At 53.0% G+C, this 19204-nt stretch overlaps 1 protein-coding gene across 5 annotated transcripts in view; it reads left to right on the forward strand.

The window, feature by feature from the left end:
* Positions 1 to 19204, forward strand: part of STAB2 (stabilin 2) — a 139565-nt gene that overhangs the window by 51620 nt on the left and 68741 nt on the right. For all 5 annotated transcript variants that reach the window (XR_013350892.1, XM_077846120.1, XM_077846118.1 and 2 more), the window contains exons 18-26: positions 927 to 1079; positions 3916 to 3978; positions 6734 to 6820; positions 7840 to 7926; positions 8995 to 9106; positions 12252 to 12432; positions 12624 to 12717; positions 13875 to 14033; positions 18490 to 18585. Coding sequence is in view for 4 of the 5 variants with exons in the window: in XM_077846120.1 (XP_077702246.1) it covers positions 927 to 1079; positions 3916 to 3978; positions 6734 to 6820; positions 7840 to 7926; positions 8995 to 9106; positions 12252 to 12432; positions 12624 to 12717; positions 13875 to 14033; positions 18490 to 18585 (1032 nt within the window). In the remaining variant the exon portion in view is untranslated. The remainder of the gene's footprint in view (positions 1 to 926; positions 1080 to 3915; positions 3979 to 6733; positions 6821 to 7839; positions 7927 to 8994; positions 9107 to 12251; positions 12433 to 12623; positions 12718 to 13874; positions 14034 to 18489; positions 18586 to 19204) is intronic.

The following is a 19204-nucleotide window of genomic DNA, read 5'->3' on the forward strand; positions in this document are numbered from 1 at the left end:
CAGGGCAGTGGGAAGAGGGGGAGGAGTGCAGTCAGGTCCCACTCGGGCCTGAGGATTTCCTCTGGATGAGAGGGAAGGGGCGGGATATGGAGCAGCGAGGTGACGTGATGGGCATCGGTCCCTCGTCCCTCGGGGAAAGCTGGCTGGGAGCTGGCGCATTGACGCAGGGAATGATGGCGACTCCGACCCGGGCTCCAGGGCCGTGGGGACGGCAGCTGCCGTCCGAAGGGAGCTCCCAGGGAGTCTGGGCTGGGACGGGCTAGAGGAAGACGTCCCGAGCCCGGGAGCCACGGGGCCGGGTCGCGGTCAGCGCCGCAGGACAGGCGAGCAGGGAGGCGGGTGGGCCTCCTCGCCAGGCGGTTCACGTCCTCCGCTCCGCTAGAGCAGGGCTCCCGGGGTCCCCGTCGGCGCAGCCCCAGTGCCGAGAAAGTGGAGCCTAACACGCAGTTGGTAGGTGCGGCCACACGCACCCCGTGGCCGCGCTCCTGGATCCCCATGGAGCCGGCGGTTAGGCCCCGCGAGGCCGGCCTGCAAGCACCATGTCTGCAGAAGCATCTGGGCCCTGGCTCGTTTAAGATCCGTCTCTCCCTGGGGGCGGCCGGGCTCCATCGGTCAAGCCTCCGACTCTTGGTCTCAGCTCAGGTCAGGGTCTCAGGGTCCCGGGATCAAGCCCTGAGTCATGCTCCCTGCTGAGCCTGCAGCCTGCTTGGGATTCTCTCTCTCCCTCCGTCCTTCCCCCATCCTCCGCAACACCCACCCCCTCAAATCAATCAATCAATCAATCTTAAAAAAAAAAAAAGTTCATCTTTCCATATCAGCCAGGCCCTTCTCAGAGCAACAGTCTGAGGGGTGGCCAGTGCTCGGAGGGGCCTGGGATGGCTGCTGTCCTGCAGGCTGGGGCAAAGGATGTCATTGCTTCCTCCCAGGGCCAGATCCTGGCGAATGATGTGGCCGTGGAAGACACCGAGGTCATTGCCCAAAACGGCCGCATCTACACCCTGAGCGGTGTCCTCGTTCCTCCCTCCATCATGCCCATTCTGCCCCACCGATGTGATGAAAGCAAGAGAGAGATGAAGCTGGTAAGGAAACCGGGAACACAAGGAGGGGGCCCCGGGACAGGCCATACTCCTCCTCTCTCGGTTCTGAGGGACCTGGAGAGCAGAGTTACACCATGGGAGCCTCGCACCAAGCAGCTCCTGTCTCCACCAAGGGGCGAGGCCAGGGGCCTGAGGTACTACCTTGAAAAATATGCATGAGGCTCCTGGGAGGAATGTTCCATGATGATCCACCACCCCACCCCACCCCGGTTCTGCTGGCTCCTTGGAGCTGCCCAAACAGATCCCCACAAACTAAGAGGCTTCAAGCAACAGAAATGTATTCCCCCAAGGTTCTGGAGGCAGCGGCCTGAGATCAAGGCCGGAGCTGGCCGGGCTCCCTCTGACGGTGCTGGGAGGTTTCCTTCCTCCCCAATCCCAGCCTCTGATGCTGGGACCGTCCTGGGCTCCTAACTGCATCATTCCAATCTCTGCCTGTGTTCACATGGCTTCCCTCCCCATGTGGGTCATTGTGTGGCCCTCTCACTTCTTCGCAGACTCCAGTCATCAGACTAAGAACCCACCTACCCTAGCACGGCCTCACCTTAACGAGTTACACTGGCAAAGACTTAATCAAGGGAACGTGAACTCGGAGGGGCATGCTACTGCACTCCGCTACAGCGCAAGGGTAGCGTATCACCTGGGCCACCCCACCCCAAGCCCACAGCTATGCTCCCAGAAACTTAAAATAGGCTTTCTTCGCAGGTGGGTGCTCTGGCCTCGCCAATCAACCGTCATTCTGTATTTCTTTTCAAAAAGCAAACTTCCTGTTTGCCTCTGAGCTTGGGTACCTTCTCATGGCCTTTCCCGTTCCCATAGCAACATACTTGGCTGAGCTGGTTTTATTCAAAGCACCCCGAGTTCCAGCACCAGTGGACATGTGATCCTTCGGTTCCCATGGAAACCATACCACCAAAGTTGCCGCAGGAACAGGCCTGGCTCTTTCTTTTCAGGACATTTCAATAATACTTCAATGATCGTTATCAAAATATCCTTGGAATATGGGCACTGAACAAGGAATAACGGCCTCATTTGATAGGTTTCGTTTATTGATCCCTCCTCTCACCTCTTACTGTGAAGGCTGGAAATAGGGAGTTGAGCACCTGGCATGGGACTGTGGCCAGTTCCTCTGATGCTTTAGGATATTGAGCCCGTATGTCCTCCATGCCAGTCGTATATCATCTGGAGGATGAGATTCAATTCTGAGCACCCCTTTTTAAGAGAGGCAGAAATTCGGTCACTTTCCCAGCCAGTCCCTGGCACTGATTTCTGTTTGGTTCATACTTTGAAAAAACAAGTTCTGGCAGGTATGTCAAGTGGCATGGGCTGGGGTGAAGTTCAGCACAGGCCAGAGGAGAATAGTCCCATCTCCCATTCCAAAGGTGAAAGGTTTTGGAAAACAGGGTCTCTTGACTTTAGAGCTTCCCCACCCCACACAGGCATCCCTCAAGGTCAAGGACGGAAGTCTGTGGAGGGACAAGGGCAGCCCTAACTGCCTGACTTGTTGCACAGTTGGTCTGTTCCAGGTTGCTCAAAGATGGTTCTCCAGATTCCCAAAGAATCAAGAAGTGGGTTTGAGCTGCAACCCAAAAGATCTTTGCTTTATTAGAGAAAAAAAGCATCCCAACACCTGCCTTAGGACAGAGTCGTCTTTTACTATTTTCTCTGGGCTTAAAGTTAAATCTATCTGCTCTGCATGACTTAGGATGGTTTTGTTGGGTCTGTTAAAGGTACAAATGCATTCTCTGCAAAGCACCTGGGGCCAGCACAAAGTGGGAGCAGCTGGCATTGTCTAAAAGTCTCAGTTTTTACCAGCCTGAACCCATATCTGCCTTTAGTTTTGTATGTTTGGATTTTAGAGATTTAATTAATAATCTGCTGTACAAGTTAGGGTCCCTGCAGGAAACAGAGGTTACCCTCATGGTTCAAATGAAGATATTTTAAAGAAGATGCTACTACAGCGGGGTGGGCAGGGCTAGGAAGACAAATCAGTTATGCTGGGGCATCTAAGGAGAAGTGATGGTGGGAACTCCCTTTGCCCACTGGGACCAGAGAGGTGAGGAGGAAGGGGTAGGACATACCGGAAGCCCGTGAGAGCTGGAAGAATGGAAGCAGTGCCCCCCATCAGGAGCTACAGTGGCAGTGCCCACACGGAGATGTGGGGAAGAAATACCTGGATCTTCCCTCCTCCTACCCACCAGGATCCTGCTGGCATCTCGCGTTGGCAAGAACAACAAGATGCTGGCAGGGGAGGCTGAGCAAGCATTCTTCGAGGTCTACCTGCTGGAGCACAGAGCCCAAACAGGGAAGGTCAGAAAATCAATCTGGAGAGTTTGGAGGCATTCACCCCCTTCTTGCTCCTAAATTCAAATGAAACAATAGTCTGGGGGGGTGGTGGCTGGAAGGCAGAGATTCAATGCTGCTGTACTGCTGCTGAGCTAACTGGAGAACAGGGTGCAAGTGCGTGACCAGGGCTAACGCTTCCTCTCCAGCACAGGCAGATGACCACGATGCTTCCTCAGGGCCAGGTGCCTCTACATGACAAATTGTCAGAAACCTCAGGCCGGCAGACAATCTGATGGAGGGGGGTGGCAGAAGGGGGCTGCTGTGAGCAAGCTCACTTAAGGCTCCCGGACCCTCCAACAATGACCCCGGCTTTCCTCCTTCTCCCTGTGAAGGCATCAGTAGGGAGAGCACAGAGACACCAGGAGGGTCCCATGAAGGGGCCCCAACCCCTTGGCAAGAAGGACACATGGGACCAGATAGGGAATCCCCATTCCCTCCCAGAGAGGCCTGCACTGATCCTTGTCTTTCCCTCCAGGGCACCTGTGTGAGCTGCTCCCTGGTGTACTGGAGCAAATGTCCTGCTAACGCTGAGCCCACAGTGAGTAGAACAGTCTCGGGAAACCACCTGTCACCCGAGCACCCCACTGCTATTGTTTCTCATCTTATCTAAATTTCTTCTTAAGATATTAATTCCAAATGGGATAACTTCAGATTAGACTTTAGCCCACTGTACAGGGAGGGTCAGGAGCGTCCTGTAGAGAGGAGGGGAGAGAGTGTCCTGTAGCGGGGAGGGAAGGGAGCATCCTGGAGGGGGGAGGGGGAGAGTGTCCTGTAGGGGGAGGGGAGAGGGCCTCTTATATGGAGAGTGTAGACAGCTGTGTCTGAATCCTGCTCATGACCCCACATATACATGCTTAGCCCCTTTGCACTAATTTCCTGGTCTGTAAGTAAGAGTAAGAATCCCAAGAGCTGTACCCTAACGCCCCGTGTTGTACCCCGGGACATGGCTCCTGAGGAAGTGTCCCCCCCTCCTCTCCCCACCCTCCTACATGTGTAGGAGACTCAGAGCTTTGCCCTCAGCATAAGGTCCAGCTGGGCCTGGAAGTTAAAGATCAGTAGGCAGATTACCCAGAGGATACTCACGGATCCCCCCGTACTTGGGATAGACTCCCAAGAAACAAGGACCCCAAGCAAAGGCACAGCCCGCATGGGCATGTGGTCGGTATGTAAAGAGGCCGTCGTGCACGGAGGCCCGAGGAAGTTCAGGGTCATCAACCCGGTCCAGTTGTGCAGCTTCTCTGCACCTGCATCCTGCCCCTGGGGAGCAACCGGCTCTTGTGGAAGATGAACAGGGAGGGACTGACAGGGGAGGTTTCACTCCTGTTTCCAGGGAGAAAGGGGAGGAGGGAGTCAGGGTGTCTGTGTAGTATCTGCTGTTCCTCAAGTGCCCTAAACTCAAAATAACCCTCCTGCCTACATGGCCTACGGGCTGCCCCATCCTGCCCTTCTTATTCCTGTCTGCTCTTCCCAAGCTGCTTCCTAGACGGAAGGCCCAGGACCATCAAGGGTATGACATGGGGACCCTCCATCCTCCCTCAGTGTGACTGGATCCTGCACATGTCCATTGAAAGCTGGTTCCCAAAAAAAAAAAAAAAAAAAAAAAAGAAAGCTGGTTCCCAGGGCATGGAGAGGAGTGAAATACAGTCTTGATTTGGTTTTGTGTCAAGAAACTCTCGTCTAGCGAGGAAAATGGATAGTTCTAGAATAGTCCACAATCCACATGCCAAGTACTCTACTAGCGGGAAAAGAAAGACACTCCAGGGTAACACTGATGATAGAAATGTCTGCCTACAGGCACTAGCTCGTTCCACCCGTGGGTCAATCCACTTTAATAAATTTCCCTTTATGCACCAAAAAAAGGGAAGAAAGGAATCTCTGACTGTAATTTTGTCCTAACAAAGAGCATCCCAACCAGAAGTGTCAACACTACAACAGGTCACTGAGGAAGGAGGTGAGCCCATTAACACAACCCTACAGAGGAACATTTAGTGAAGCCAAACATGCGCACGGAATAGGCGCAGGTGTGCAGGCCATTGTGGCTCGGTGAAGCCACTACCCGAGTCCCGTGGGATGATGCTGTCCGCCAGAGGCACGGGCGGCAGGAGACCAGAGGAAACCACGCTGGCTGGCGTCAGGCGGATTGCTGCGTGCCAGGCATTGCTCCAGGTGCTTCATGCAGCAGACTGCGGCGTGGCCATGCCACTGTCCCGACCACCATGTGGCCTGGGAGTGGACGTCGGGAAACCAAACATCGTGCCCGAGCTCGCACAGCTCATACTCGGCGGAGCCGCAATCGCGCATCGCTGCGGCCCACGTAAGGAAGAGAAGGCGGAAAGACGGCGGTGTTAGGTGTCTGGGTTAGAGCAAGAATGGCCCCGAAACCACTCTTCACAGGCTCCCCCACCTCTACTCGCTGTTCTCCTGCGATCCGACAGGAGGACTGCATGCTCCCTCCGCAGGACTCCCTCGCATAGCTCTGATTTTAGGAAGTCCTCAACGCTCCTCCCTGAACAAGCGCCTCATGTGCGGGGGTGTCTCCACGTCCACGTTTACCCAACACAAACTGTGAGCCCAGGACCAGCACTGTTGTCCCATTTGGCAGAGTGGCGTGTGCTACCCTTGGGTCAGGATGAGGTGCAGCGGCCTCTGGGCCTGCCCCCAGCTAGCGGTGCCTTCAGGAGCAATGATTTACCTGCTGAGGCCACGGTTCCCTTACCCCCAAAGGGGGGCTAAAAAACACCCACGCGAGGTTGAGGATTGGTGGCTTCACTGTGGCAGCCTCCGGTGAGTTGTTGATAAAGGCAACTCTAGGTGGTTGTGACCACCTGGGTCAGAGAATGGGAGGCTACATTTAGATCTGCCACCCCCCCCCCCACACACACACACACCCCTCCTAAGAGAAGGACTCAGACCATCACTAATTGGTTTGGTAGATCTTTCTATAAACCAGAGCAGGCTCTGTACTGGCTCCCTCATCTCTGCGTAGGAGCACAGCGATGGCTGCTAACCGGGAAGGGAGACTGAGCCTCACGCAGGACGAGCGGCACAGTGTGCCCAGAGCAGCCCGCAGTAGCTGCCAGGGCACAAGAGGGGAGGTCAAGATAACGGGCCTTAACTTGCGCGAACTGCAGCCTGAGCTCTACTAGCAAGGAAATAGGGGCCTAAGGAGGTGACCAAATGGTGACAGGGAGCCACATGTGTGCTGGGGCGCCTTCCGGCTCATGTGTAAGCCCAGCCGTGGCCAGAGGACCTCAGATGCAGACTCTGCGTTTTTCCCATTGGCTTTCTTCCAGGCGCTTTTCACACACAGATGTGTCTACACCAGCAGAGTAAGGAGCCTGAAGACGGGCTGTGCCCGATACTGCAACACCACAGTGCAGGTGAGGTCAGCAGGAGGGCGCGGCCCCAGGACCACACTCTGGGTCTCAGTGTCCACGATGTCAGGGACGCTGTAGGGCCTTGGCCTCGGCTTCCCACAGGGCACGGCAGGGTGCACTCTCCCGGCCCATGCCAGCCCCACCCCTCTGACCCCCATGGTTCCCACTGTCCTCAACATGGAGCACATACTCTAGACGCTCTCCCCACAGCAGGCCGAGGCCGTGCATCCAACCCATAACCAGGGTCTGACCCCCATCGTGGTCTCAGAGCGCACACTTGCCACTCCCTCCCCACAGTTCTCCTCCAGGTTTCCCGGGACAGATTCCTCTTTCAGGTGTTTATCGCCCACGCCATCTGTCGCTGCAGTGGATCCACACTGGCCTCCCCAGGCTTCCCCTACTTTTGCCTCCGCCTGCCACCATGTCATTACCATATTTTTGTCTTCCCAACACTTTCAGTTCCCTTTATTTGGAGATAGATTGTCTGCCCCGACTACACAGAAGATGAGCTCCGGGGCACAGGCCTTCCCGCCACATTCTTAGGCACTTGGGCACTAGGGTCCAGCTGGTGCCTGCAGTCAAACCTCAGTACATGGGGCGGGGGGGGTGGGGACGGGGCGCTGGGGGTGGTGGTGTTGGGGCCTCAGTACATAGGGGGGTGGGAGCAGGGCCTCAGTACATGGGGGACCTCTATACACAGGGGGTGGGGCCTCAGGACACCAGGGGGGTTGGGCATCAGTACACGGGGGAGCAGGGTGGCCTCAGTACACGGCGGGGGGATCAGGCCTCAGTACAGGGGGGAGTATCAGGCCTCAGTATATGGGGGCGGGGGTGGGGCCTCAGTACACAGGGCAGTGGCAGGGGGTGAGCAGATTGCAGGGCAGCAGCCACATCGCCATCCACACTAGAAGGCTGGCTGGGGCCTGACCCTGTTCCTTACAATAGTGGAAAATAAAGTCTGTTTCCTCTGGGGACTTGGCACACTGCTCAGCCCTCAGCGCATCTCACCTTCTGTCTCCCAGATCCCCAGGTGCTGCCAAGGCTTCTACGGGCCTGACTGTACTCCGTGTCCAGGAGGCTTCTCAAATCCCTGCTCAGGGAATGGCCAGGTGATGCAAACCTTTCATGAATGTTGAGCTTCATGAGAAGCTTCATCTCTCCTAAGTCAAGCAGGGTAATAATTTCGAAAGGCCCTGAGCCAGGAAATTCACAGGGCCAAACACTGTTCCCAGAAAGGGACGGAGACCATCAGTTGCTAAGATGATAGAAGGTACCTGCGGTAGAGGGGATCTGCTGGGGCTGGAGGGCAGCGGGGGTGCTGGTAGCTCTGACGTCTGCTTCTGGCTGCAACCACCAGACCCTGCCACATCCCTGAGGCTCCCCTGGCCCCTTGTTCCTCTCAGGGAAGAGAGCAGAGTCCCCTGAGTTCATCGCCAAGATTCCTCTCAAGATTAAGATTCTGTGATATTTTTCTTAAAAAAAAAGGTACTGCCCAGTGATTGCTTTTTTTTAACCCACCTCCAAAACCTAGTAAAAGGCCCAAACTTAAGTCACATAGCTTAGAGCCAGGGCTAAGCGAACGCAGGTGAGCAGCTGTGGTTCACCTGGGGAATCATACATCCGTGCATTTAGGAAATGCACGTCTGAACCCACCAGGTCAACAAGGAGGGGACTCTGCCCACACGACGGATGGAGGTGAGGCAAGGACAGGGTACAGCGGGGACTAACGAGCCACCAAGCCGATGCGGGGACCAGTGCCCAAGTCTGCTGCCCCACAATCATGGCAGGACTGACCTTGAAACGGCTGAAATGGAAGGACGGGGGTGCAGGGGCAGGGGTGTCCTACACTGCAGGTCCTGCACCCTGGAGGTCGGCAGCTAGTCACAACGCCCCCAAGCATGGTGTGCAGGTCCCCAGCTCACCATCATGACCCCCTTCTCCCTAAATGACTTCCCTTAAAGTTGGAAATCTCAAGGCACAGGGGCCAGGCTTGTCAGTGTTGGAGCAGGACATGACCCCAGCTTCCATGAGGCTCTGAGGGCTCCACGAGGGCTCTGAGGGCTCCACGAGGGCTCCACAAGGGCTCCCCGAGAGCCACATCAGGCACAGGAAGTCTGATTTCCTAGCAGTCAGGCCTCTGGGTCCTAGCTGACCTCCAGGCCTGCCCACCCCTGCAGTGCGCCGACGGCCTCAACGGCAACGGGACGTGCCTTTGTCAGGCCGGCTTCCGAGGCTCCCAGTGCCAGTTCTGCTCTGATCCCAACAAGTTCGGACCTCGCTGTGACCAAAGTAAGTGGCATGTCCTGCTCGGCAGCCAGGCCTCCTCTGCCACGCAACACGGGGCTCTGCACCCTGGGTTCCCCACACTCCCTCATCCTCCAGCACCTGGTTCTCACAGGGCAGCCCGGCCAGCTGTGGGGCCCACGTGGCAGGGTGTTGAAGCAGAGGGCCTGGGGTGGTGTCGCAGAACTTGAGAGTCTCACCAACTCCCTGGGGACACCGCTGCTGCGGCCGAAGGACCGCACTTGGAAACCCTGTCTCAACAGTGTATGTTCTCATTCATTTGGGGAATATAAACAATAGTGAAAGGGAATATAAGGGAAGGGAGAAGAAATGTGTGGGAAATATCAGAAAGGGAGACAGAACATAAAGACTCCTAACTCTGGGAAACGAACTAGGGGTGGTGGAAGGGGAGGAGGCGGGGGGTGGGGGTGAATGGGTGACGGGCACTGAGGGGGACACTTGACGGGATGAGCACTGGGTGTTATTCTGTGTGTTGGTAAATTGAACACCAATAAAAAATTAATTTATTAAAAAAAAAAAAAGAAACCCTGTCTCTAAAGGTTTCCCATTGGGTGGCCCAGGTGGCTCAGAGGTTTAGCGCCACCTTCAGCCCAGGGTATGATCCTGGAGATCAGGGATCGAGTCCCACATCGGGCTCCCTGTATGGAGCCTGCTTTCTCCCTCTCCCTGTGCCTGTGTCTGTGCCTCTCTCCCTCTGTGTCTCTCATGAATAAATAAAATCTGAAAAATAAAATAAAATAAGATTAAAAAGGTTTCCCCATAGACCTGGGGCTACCGTGAGCTCAGCAGGCCCCATCCATTAGCTGTCCCCTCTGCAAATGTATGCCCTTGGGCAAGTTACTACCTGCCCCCAGACCTCAGTTTCCCCATGGGATGATAATAGTAATGACCTCCTAAAGTTAGTGCAAGTCATAAATGGAAAGCACTTGCCTTGGAACAATGCCTGGCACCCAGAACACAAGACACTGGCACTGGTTATATTGCCTGTGACTGTTGTTACTGTTGCCGTGATTCTAAGTCCAGTGACACAAATGTCAGGAAGCTTGGAGGACAAGTAGAAAGTTCCACAACACGGGGCATTTAAATGAAAAATGCAGTTATATAATTTTAGAAAATGCACCATGTCTTTCAAAATGACATCATGGGTGTATTTAAGCAGACAGATACATATACGTCCAGAAATAAACATAGGTGTGTATTTCTACACTAAGGTTAGAACTTGAAAGAAAAAAAAAAGTAAATGGATGAGAGCTGGGTCTGGAATCACGCTGACCTGAAATCACATCTCCACCATGCAAGTGACCAGCTGTGTGACCTTACAGGTTTCACTGACTCTCAACTTCCCAGTCTATAAAATGAAGATAACGGTACCTGCGTCATGGTGTTTGGTGACATTAGGTCATAATTTCGGGCTGCAGCACAGAGCTGACACCCCGCTGACACCGCTCCTCCTACTAGGACTATAAGCTTCATTTACTGCTCACAAAGCACACAGCCCTCCCCTCCCCTGTTCAGGTCCCCACAGCCATCGCCCAGGACAGACAGGACACCAGAGCACAAACAGCCATGGATCCCAGTCCACTGCTCTTTGTGCCAAATAAGGTTCCTGAGAAACAAAAATGAGGCTTCATTCCCCAGCCTGCCGACATTGGTATTTCCATGAGGCCAGTGGGGCAGAATGCTGAGGCTGGGAGGCAGCCTGGAGGCTCTGGCAGCAGCGCCTCTTGTCCCGGCCTTGGCTGCCCAGTGTCCAGGCAAGGAGGTTCCTCCACCTTCTGGGTCCTGGTCTCTTGCACATGAAGTCCTGACCTGCTTAGAAATTCATGAAAAGTCTTTTGATTTCAGTCCAGCCCTGATTTTGCAGCACGCTCGCCACATCTCTCGTCTTGTCCTGGATGTTGGCGGTGAGCACCCACAGCAGTTCCTCTCCTGTAGCCTCCTGGGCACAACCACCGAGGCCTTCCTCTCAGATCGCATCCCAGCCTGAGAGCCTTGCCACCCACCTTGGATAATGTGGCCTCTGTTTTTCTCCCCGAGTGCACAGGAGGCTGTGTCTGAGGCACGTTCCCATCGTTAAATCTGTATAATCAAAAGCAAAGTCACCCGGTACAGCTTTTTTTTTTTTTTTTAAAGATTTATTTATTTATGAGAGAGGCAGAGAGAGAGGCAGAGACACAGGCAGAGGGAGAAGCAGGCTCTTCGCAGGGAGCCCGGTGCAGGACTCGATCCCAGGACCTCAGGATCACAACCTGAGCCGAAAGCAGACGCTCAACCACTGAGCCCCACAGGCATCCCACCCACTACAGACATGTGCAACAGCAGCTACACCCTTGGCCTACTGTGTGCACGCAGGGCACTGACAGGTGGACCTGGAACCTTGGGTTCAAGGCCCTGCTTCAAAACGTAGCAGCGAGTTGGGCCATGTGCTCCCGTCCCTGGGTCCCAGTTTGCTCCTGTGGAAATAGAAATGATAGAAGTATCCCCTCTGAGGCAGGTGGTGCTCCCAAGTGGGGACAGGTAAAGGTCCCACCAGACGCAAGCAACGCCAGTGGTCGTGGCCAGTTTGCTGTGATGGAAGGTGAAGAACAGGAAGCTGCACGGCAGAGGCCAGGCTGGCAGAGAAACCCCATCTGTTGATGCCAGAATGGGGAGAGCTTTCTAGCCTGAGCAATCCAACCATGACATAGATGAAGATCGTGTTCCTTCGCCTCTTTCACACACACACACATGCACACACAAACACGTACACACACACCTGGGCACGCACATGCACATGTGCACATGCACATGCATGCACATATATATGGACGCACACACATATGTGTGCACACTTATGCACATGCATATGCACATACATGCACACACGCACGCACACACATGCACATATACAAAGGCACTTCTGAGACTGAGTTCTAACAGCCATGAGTGGTGAGTCAAGCTCAGCAAACACTCAGGCAGCAGGATAGACACTAGAGGATCTAAGGCACAGACTCCAGAACCTTCCACTGGCTCAGCGCCACGCCGTGCTCTGATGGGAACAAGGACTGGAGGGAGGTGCTGTCCTGGCAGTGACTGCGGCCCCCTGCTCCACTCGCTCGTCCATCCCAGTGCTCCGGCCCTTGTGTTCCAGAGTGTCTGTGCCTGTTGGGGACATGCGATAGCAGGATCGACAGCGATGGTGCCTGCCTGGCCGGCACCTGCCGCGGAGGCTCTGCTGGGAGGTTCTGCCACAAGCACACATCTGCCTGTGGGCCCGATGCACAGTCATGTCACATCCACGCCACCTGTGAATACAACAATGGGACAGCCAGGTAGGCCCGGGTCCCACAACTGCTAACAGGTCACAGGGCCTGGGCACCTGTGACTGGCTTTCTGCACCAGCTTGTCCCAGGGACAAGCGGTCAGATGTCAGGCAGGAACGGGTGAGCCCCCAGCGGTCTCTTCCGGGTGGAGGCTGCTCAGGATTCTGGGGCTCACTCTGTGCACACGCTTCTCTTTGCAGCTGTGTTTGCAAAGAGGGCTACGAAGGGGATGGAGGTTTCTGTTCAGAAGTGGACCCTTGCACAGGATTCGCGTCAGGGCGCTGTAGCCGAAATGTGAGTGTTGCTCTTTATCTCCAAGCTGCCTGGTTTTTTAGGGAATCCTCAGGGGAGGCTTTACGAAAAGCAGCGTCTGATGGCTTTTCATTGCATGAGGCAGAACTGCTGGAACCTTACATTTTAGAGCTGACACCAGTGCCCGTGAGCCTAAACCTCACGTGTGGGAGGTGCCAAGACCACAGGAAGGGGGTCGCTGGGCTCCTAGAAATACAGCCGGAGAATCTGATCCCGGACATTATTAGTCAGACACTATGGACGGAAACGTCACAGCTGACAGTGACGTCACATCTGCCATCCCCTCTGCTCCCGCCCACCCCAGCCCCAGGAAACAGGTGTTCTGATCCCACCTGTACTAACAGGGAAACCAAGGCTGGGGCTGCTGAGTGACTGCCCTAAGTTCTGTCCGCGGGGATAGCCCAGGGGCACGGCCCAGACCCACCGCAGCCTGAATACTGTCCACGCGGGGCCCGGCCACCTCCGTTCCCACCACAGTCACCCAAACTGGTGCCCTGCGGCCGCGCTGCCCACCCTGGCCTTTCCCTGTCCCCCGCAGCCAGAGGGGCTTGAAGTGCAGCGGCGTGTTTGTGCCGTGCTGACACCCCTTGCGGCACGCCCCAGCAGGAAGGTGAGATCAGATGGTGGCAGGCACCTTGCGCTGGCCCCGCCCTTGCGGCAGTGTCGCCTGCACAGCCCTCCCCCGTGTACCCTTCAACCCCGGGGCGCCGGCCCCACAGGCCCAGAGTGGGTGTGGCGGCCGGAGCTCGGCCTCAGTGTCCTGAATGCTGGCCTCGTGGAGTTCCGCAGCCGTGTGCCCGCGGGCCGGGCCTTGTGTCCTCCCAGCCTCACCACCGCCTCTTCCATGAAGCAGGGAACAGAGGACTTTGCTGGAGATGGCAGCTGTCCCTGCATCCCTGAGAATGGCTCCCCACTCAGTAAGGGACCCGGCGTTCCCAGCGCTGGCCGGTTGCGGGGCTGTGACAGGCAGTTCTGTACTTTAAACCTCCTCGTGTTCTCTCCTGATCTTGGTAGAATGTGCGTGGTAACCGTTCCTGTTGCCCTCCACGCACACACCTGCTTCTAGAAGGCACCTCCCCTTCTGTGCTGTGGCTCCACGTGGCAGGGCTGCAGTTTCAGAGCTGCTTTTCCTTCTGCAGGCGGAGTGCGTCAGAACCGGCACAGGGACCCACACATGCGTGTGCCAGCAGGGATGGACTGGGGACGGCAGGGACTGCTGGGCCATTGACAACTGCCTGCTGCCCGGGACCGGCGGCTGCCACGTCAACGCCACCTGCTTGTACGTAGGCCCCGGCCAGGTAGGTGTGATGGGGGGAACAGCAGTCTTTTGGCTGGAACATACCACAGCTCTTTAATCATGTGGTAGTGTGAGCAAGTGGTCATGCAAACCCATGGTGTAGCTGCTCTTTTTTTTCACCTTCTGACACTCTGTGCCCATTCAGCCCACCCCCATCCCACCTCCAGCAACCACCAGTCTGTTCTCTTTATCCAGGTGCTTGGTTTCAGTTTTGGTGTTTGGGGTTTTGTTTAAGATTCCCTATGTAACAGGGATCACATGGTATTTGTATTTCTCTGACTTGTCTCGTTTAGCATAATGGCCTCAAGATCTGCTATGCTGACTCGAATGGCAAGATCGCATGCCTTCTTATGGCTCAGTAATATTCCAGTTTGTGTGCACACCACCTCTTCTCTGTCCATCCTTCCATCCGTGGACACTCGGGTTGTCCCGTATCTTGGCTACTGTAAATGACACTGCAGTGAGCACAGGCATGCAGCTATCATCTCAAATTTGGATAAATATTCTGAACTGAAATTGCTCAAAGCTATGGTAGTTCCGTTTTTCATCATTTGAGGAACCACTTTACTGTTTTCCATAGTGGCTGCACCTGCTTGCATTCCTGCCAATAGCACGTGAGTTCTCTTTTCTCCACATCGTCACTGACACTTGTTATTTCTTGTCTTTTTGATAAAAGGTGTACGAACAGGTGTAAGAAGGTAGCTCATTGTGGCTTTGATTTGCATTTCCCTGATGATTAGATGCCAAGTGTCTTCTCATCTGCCTGTTGGCCATCTATCCATGTGTCTTCTTTGGGGAAAAAAAAATGTCTATTCAGACCTTCTGCCCATTTTTTTATACTAAAATCATGGATTTTGTTGTTACACATTAAACATCTCCTAACAGCATATTTCCTGCAGCCTTGTCAAAGAATACCTCCTTTGACAGAATGAAAAGCCAAGCCCTTCACTCCACATGCCCCATGGGTACAGTACATGATGTCAGGTTGAGTTCTTTGACTCTAAAGGGAATGCAGCATGATTTTTAATTGTATGTATGCGTGATGAACAGTGTCAGTGAGATAAGGAGCAATTCACTTAACATCACAGAATCACCAAATATACAAAGCAGGTTTGCACATCAGTTGTGACTCAATCCCCAGTTCTCACATTAGCTGAGGTAGATGACATAAGTACAGCCACAGGAGACCAGTTAAAAAGTGTGGGATGGCTCCAGTTTCAAGTCTTCATGTGTTATTAATGCAGAAGAACAAAACTCATGAGACAAGGCTACACCAGACTTGCTCGAAATAAAATGAAAGGCTTGCTTGCCACAAGCAGTGTGTTTGAACAAAGTGTCATTTGAATGCTAAGAGGCTGCTGTTGAAACCAATGCTACTATTTTCATTCTGTTAATTGAGGTAGCAGAATGGTTTGTGCCACACAGGATTTTAAGGGTCTATCCGCATTTATAAGAAATCTCAAATCTTAAATATTTGCGGTTCTTACACATGACTCAAAATGACCTTGCAGGCCTTCATGGCACAGGACGGTACATCACGTGGACTGTCACGCACACCCTACGGCCCTTTTCCCAAGCGTAAAAGTAACAATCCTACCAGCCAGAGAGCCTAAGCATTCTTTTGAAATTAAATACAAGCCAATCATCCTAGAAATGGCAAAAAGTAGCCTGGCTCCAGGGACTCTGTCCAGTCCCTTGTTAGCCAGTTTTAAATTGTTTAACAGGAGAAGCAGTAATTAGCTTCCTATCCATTGACTTCATTACCCTCATTCCAGAAGTACTGTTCCTACAGTAGCAGAAGCATCGCCGAATGAGGTAGTCTCGATGTCTTTTCTCTTAAAGAATTGAGTTTGTTAATTTCTAAAAAACAAAACAAAACAAAAACATCAAATATAAGTTTGAATCTAAGAAAGCTGCCCCGAATTCTGATTCAACAAGTACCACCAAAAGCATCCAAGAGCCAGAAGGGGTTTCAAAGGATGACAGACCAAGATCAGCTTTAACATTCTACAGAAACCCACAGGCAGCCTCCTCCAAACAAAAAGGTGGGTTTTTTAAAGTTGATGCCTGAATACCTGCAGTGTGGAATGGTCCCCATAGTTCTGTAGCGAGGGATCAAAAGCTGAAATATCAAAAACCATTAATCCCAGGCACAACTTTTTACCTTCATGACATACAACTGGAATGATATGGCGCATCCCTCTGAATCTGGCTTCTTTCACTTACTATCACGCCTCGAGGTTCATCTGTGTTGCTAAATATGGTACATGTCTGTAGCTCATTCTTCTTTTTTTTAATTTATTTACTCATGAGACAGAGAGAGCGGCAGAGACATAGGCAGAGGGAAAAGCAGGCTCCCTGCAGGGAGCCCGATGCAGAACTCGATCCCAGGACCCCAGGGTCACACCCCAAGCAGAAGGCTGAGCCCCCCAGGCGCCCCACACACCCGACTTCCGTCTGGGGTCGGAGTGCCCTTTGGTCTGATGTGTGGACATGGCTGTGTTATTGTGGAAATTCTTATCCAAACGAGACTTAGGAGGAGCTACAAGTCTGTCCAGCAGCCCTGCGTGCGCCAGTGCCTCTGACTGCAGCCTTCCCTGTGACCCAGAGAACTAATGAAGGGCAGGACCTCATTACCTGGCACAGCAGCCACCTAGCAACACCGCCTTCTACGCTGGCCACCTTACTCTAGGGTGACGTGTCTACCTTACCAGCTATACAGAAGACTTAATGCAACAAAGGGTTCACTGATTGCAACAAAGGTCTTAGAATTTCTTCCTGCTTTTTAAAAGGATCGTTTGTCGTTCTGTTATTGTATGGATTACTTATATGTTTTGGATATTAACCGTTTATTAGATGTATAACTTGCAAATACCATCTCCTATCCTGGAGATTCACTTCTCACCATGTTGATGGCTTCCTTTGCTGTGCAGAAGCTTTTTTGGCCTGACGTAGGCCTGTTTGTTCCTTTTTGCTTTTGTTGCTGCGTACATACTACCATGATTCCCATCTTACAAAAGAGGAAACTGAGGCATAGGAAAGCTAAGTAATTTGCTCGCATCTGACAGAAAATAAGTCATGTTGTGGGAGTCGCACCCGAGCGGTCTGACTCCAGAGCCCCTGCTGGTCCCCTCATGACCTGTAGCACCTACAGCCTGCCACCACTTCACCTCACCTCGCCTACGGGAGACCAAGGCAGGGAACCAGTCCGCACTGGGCAGGTGGTGATGACTGTACTGCAACCGTGGCCATGGGAAGGTCCTCTTCATCAAAGAGCCCGCCCCTGTCTTGTGTCTCACCATGCATTTGGCAAACAACTGCCTTCGTTTGCTGGACTCACCTAAATTGCCAAATTGCATTTGAGAAAGAAAAAAAAACCGTCCTTGTCCGTGTATTAGTTTACTAGGGCCACCATAAAAAGTGTCACTGCCTGGATGGCACAGAACAACGAAAATGTACTATCTCCCAGTTCCGGAGGCTAGAGGCCCAAGGCCCAGGTGTGGCGGGTGGGTCCCATCAAAGGGAGTGGGAAAGAGTCTGGCCATGCCTCTCCAAGTTCCATGAGGCTTGCAGGCAATCGTTGGCATCCTGGGCTTGCAGGTACCTCACCCGCCACCCCTGCCCCCGTGTCCACAGGGCATCCTCCCTATGCACATGTCTGCAGAGGACACCAGTCTCACTGGGTTGGGGCCACCCAACCCTGGGGTTTCCACATCATCACTAATACATAATTGCAACGCTCTTTCCACATGAGGTCACATTCTGAGGTCCTAGAGTCAAGATTTTAACATATGCATTGGGACTGGTTGGGACCACCCCGTCCAACCCCATATTGCATCTGTCCACTCTCGGCTCTTTCTTTCTGCGGATAGAGGCATCCTGCTGTGGAATGTGCAGGGAGACAGGGCCCTTCCTGGAGCGCCATATAAGGAAAAAAGTAGACCATATCTAGAATTGCCCTCAGTAGTCCTTAGCGGGCCTGAAAACTGTAAGATATTCCAAAGAGGCACAAATCCTAAGTACCCTGAATATTTATTTAAGAAGACAAGCCATGTTTGGCTTAAAGTGTCAGGTCTGGGGGTGCAGGGAGGTGCTACCACAATACCCAGTGCAGAGGATGACACATTCATGTTCATAAGGTCTTGTCTCTTCTACTTATAAAGTAAAACTCATAAGCAGACATTCTATTCACTTCTTCCCACAACCTCATGGGCTGTCCTGTATCACATGTGGGGCCCTCTGGGATGGTGGATCCAGGGGACTGCCAGACGAGCTGTCACACAGAATGTGCAGACCAACAGTTCTGGAACCTCAAGTGCCTAGAACAGCAGAAGGCGTGAGCTGTCTCTTCGGAGACCACATCGCTGGGATTTCTGTAGCTCTTGTTTCAGGCCACGTGATGGCAGGACCTGGAGGGCGGTCATTTTCAATAATCCCTTTTGTTCTTGGAATTACAGAATGAGTGTGAGTGCAAGGAAGGATTCCGAGGAAATGGGATTGATTGTGAAGCAGTAACATCGTGCTTGGAACAAACTGGACAATGTCACCCGCTAGTGAGTTACTTCGTTTCTTTTATCCTTACTTAAAAAATTAAAAAAAAAAAAATTAAAAAAAAAAAAGGTTCCTTGAGAAAGAAAGTGGCCTAGATTATCTCTGATCTGGACCTAGTAATGAACCAAAGCCCTCCTCCTCCCGAAGACAGTCCCCAGGCAGAATGTGAGTAGTTCTTACAAATTTTGCTCCAGTCCAAGGCTTAGAAGAACCATCCATGATCACCAACTAGAATACAGGCTTCCCCGGGAAATCAAAACTTCAAATACATAGCACTCCTTCAGCACAAGCATGCTCCAGAGATTACAAAGGACAAATTCACACTAAAAATTATCCAGACCTTCTCTGAAATTCCTATCTAACTTGGTATTTTTTTATTTGCTCCATCTGGCGATTCTGAATTGTCAAGAGAACGGGGCTCCCGCTTCAAATGTCATAACCTAACAAATTTATGGTGAAAACTCCCGTCCAGAGGTGGGCTGTGCTGTGTCTGTGTGATGGATGCACAAGCAGACATACGGAGATGCTTGTGTCCGTGTTGTCACTAAGCAGCCGTGTCAGGACCACTGAGGACACCCCCTGGTTACAGTGCTTCAGTGCCAGGAATAGAATCCGTGCCAA

This window comes from Canis aureus, chromosome 13, assembly GCF_053574225.1.
Source record: "Canis aureus isolate CA01 chromosome 13, VMU_Caureus_v.1.0, whole genome shotgun sequence".
In the NCBI taxonomy this organism is placed as follows: domain Eukaryota; kingdom Metazoa; phylum Chordata; class Mammalia; order Carnivora; family Canidae; genus Canis; species Canis aureus.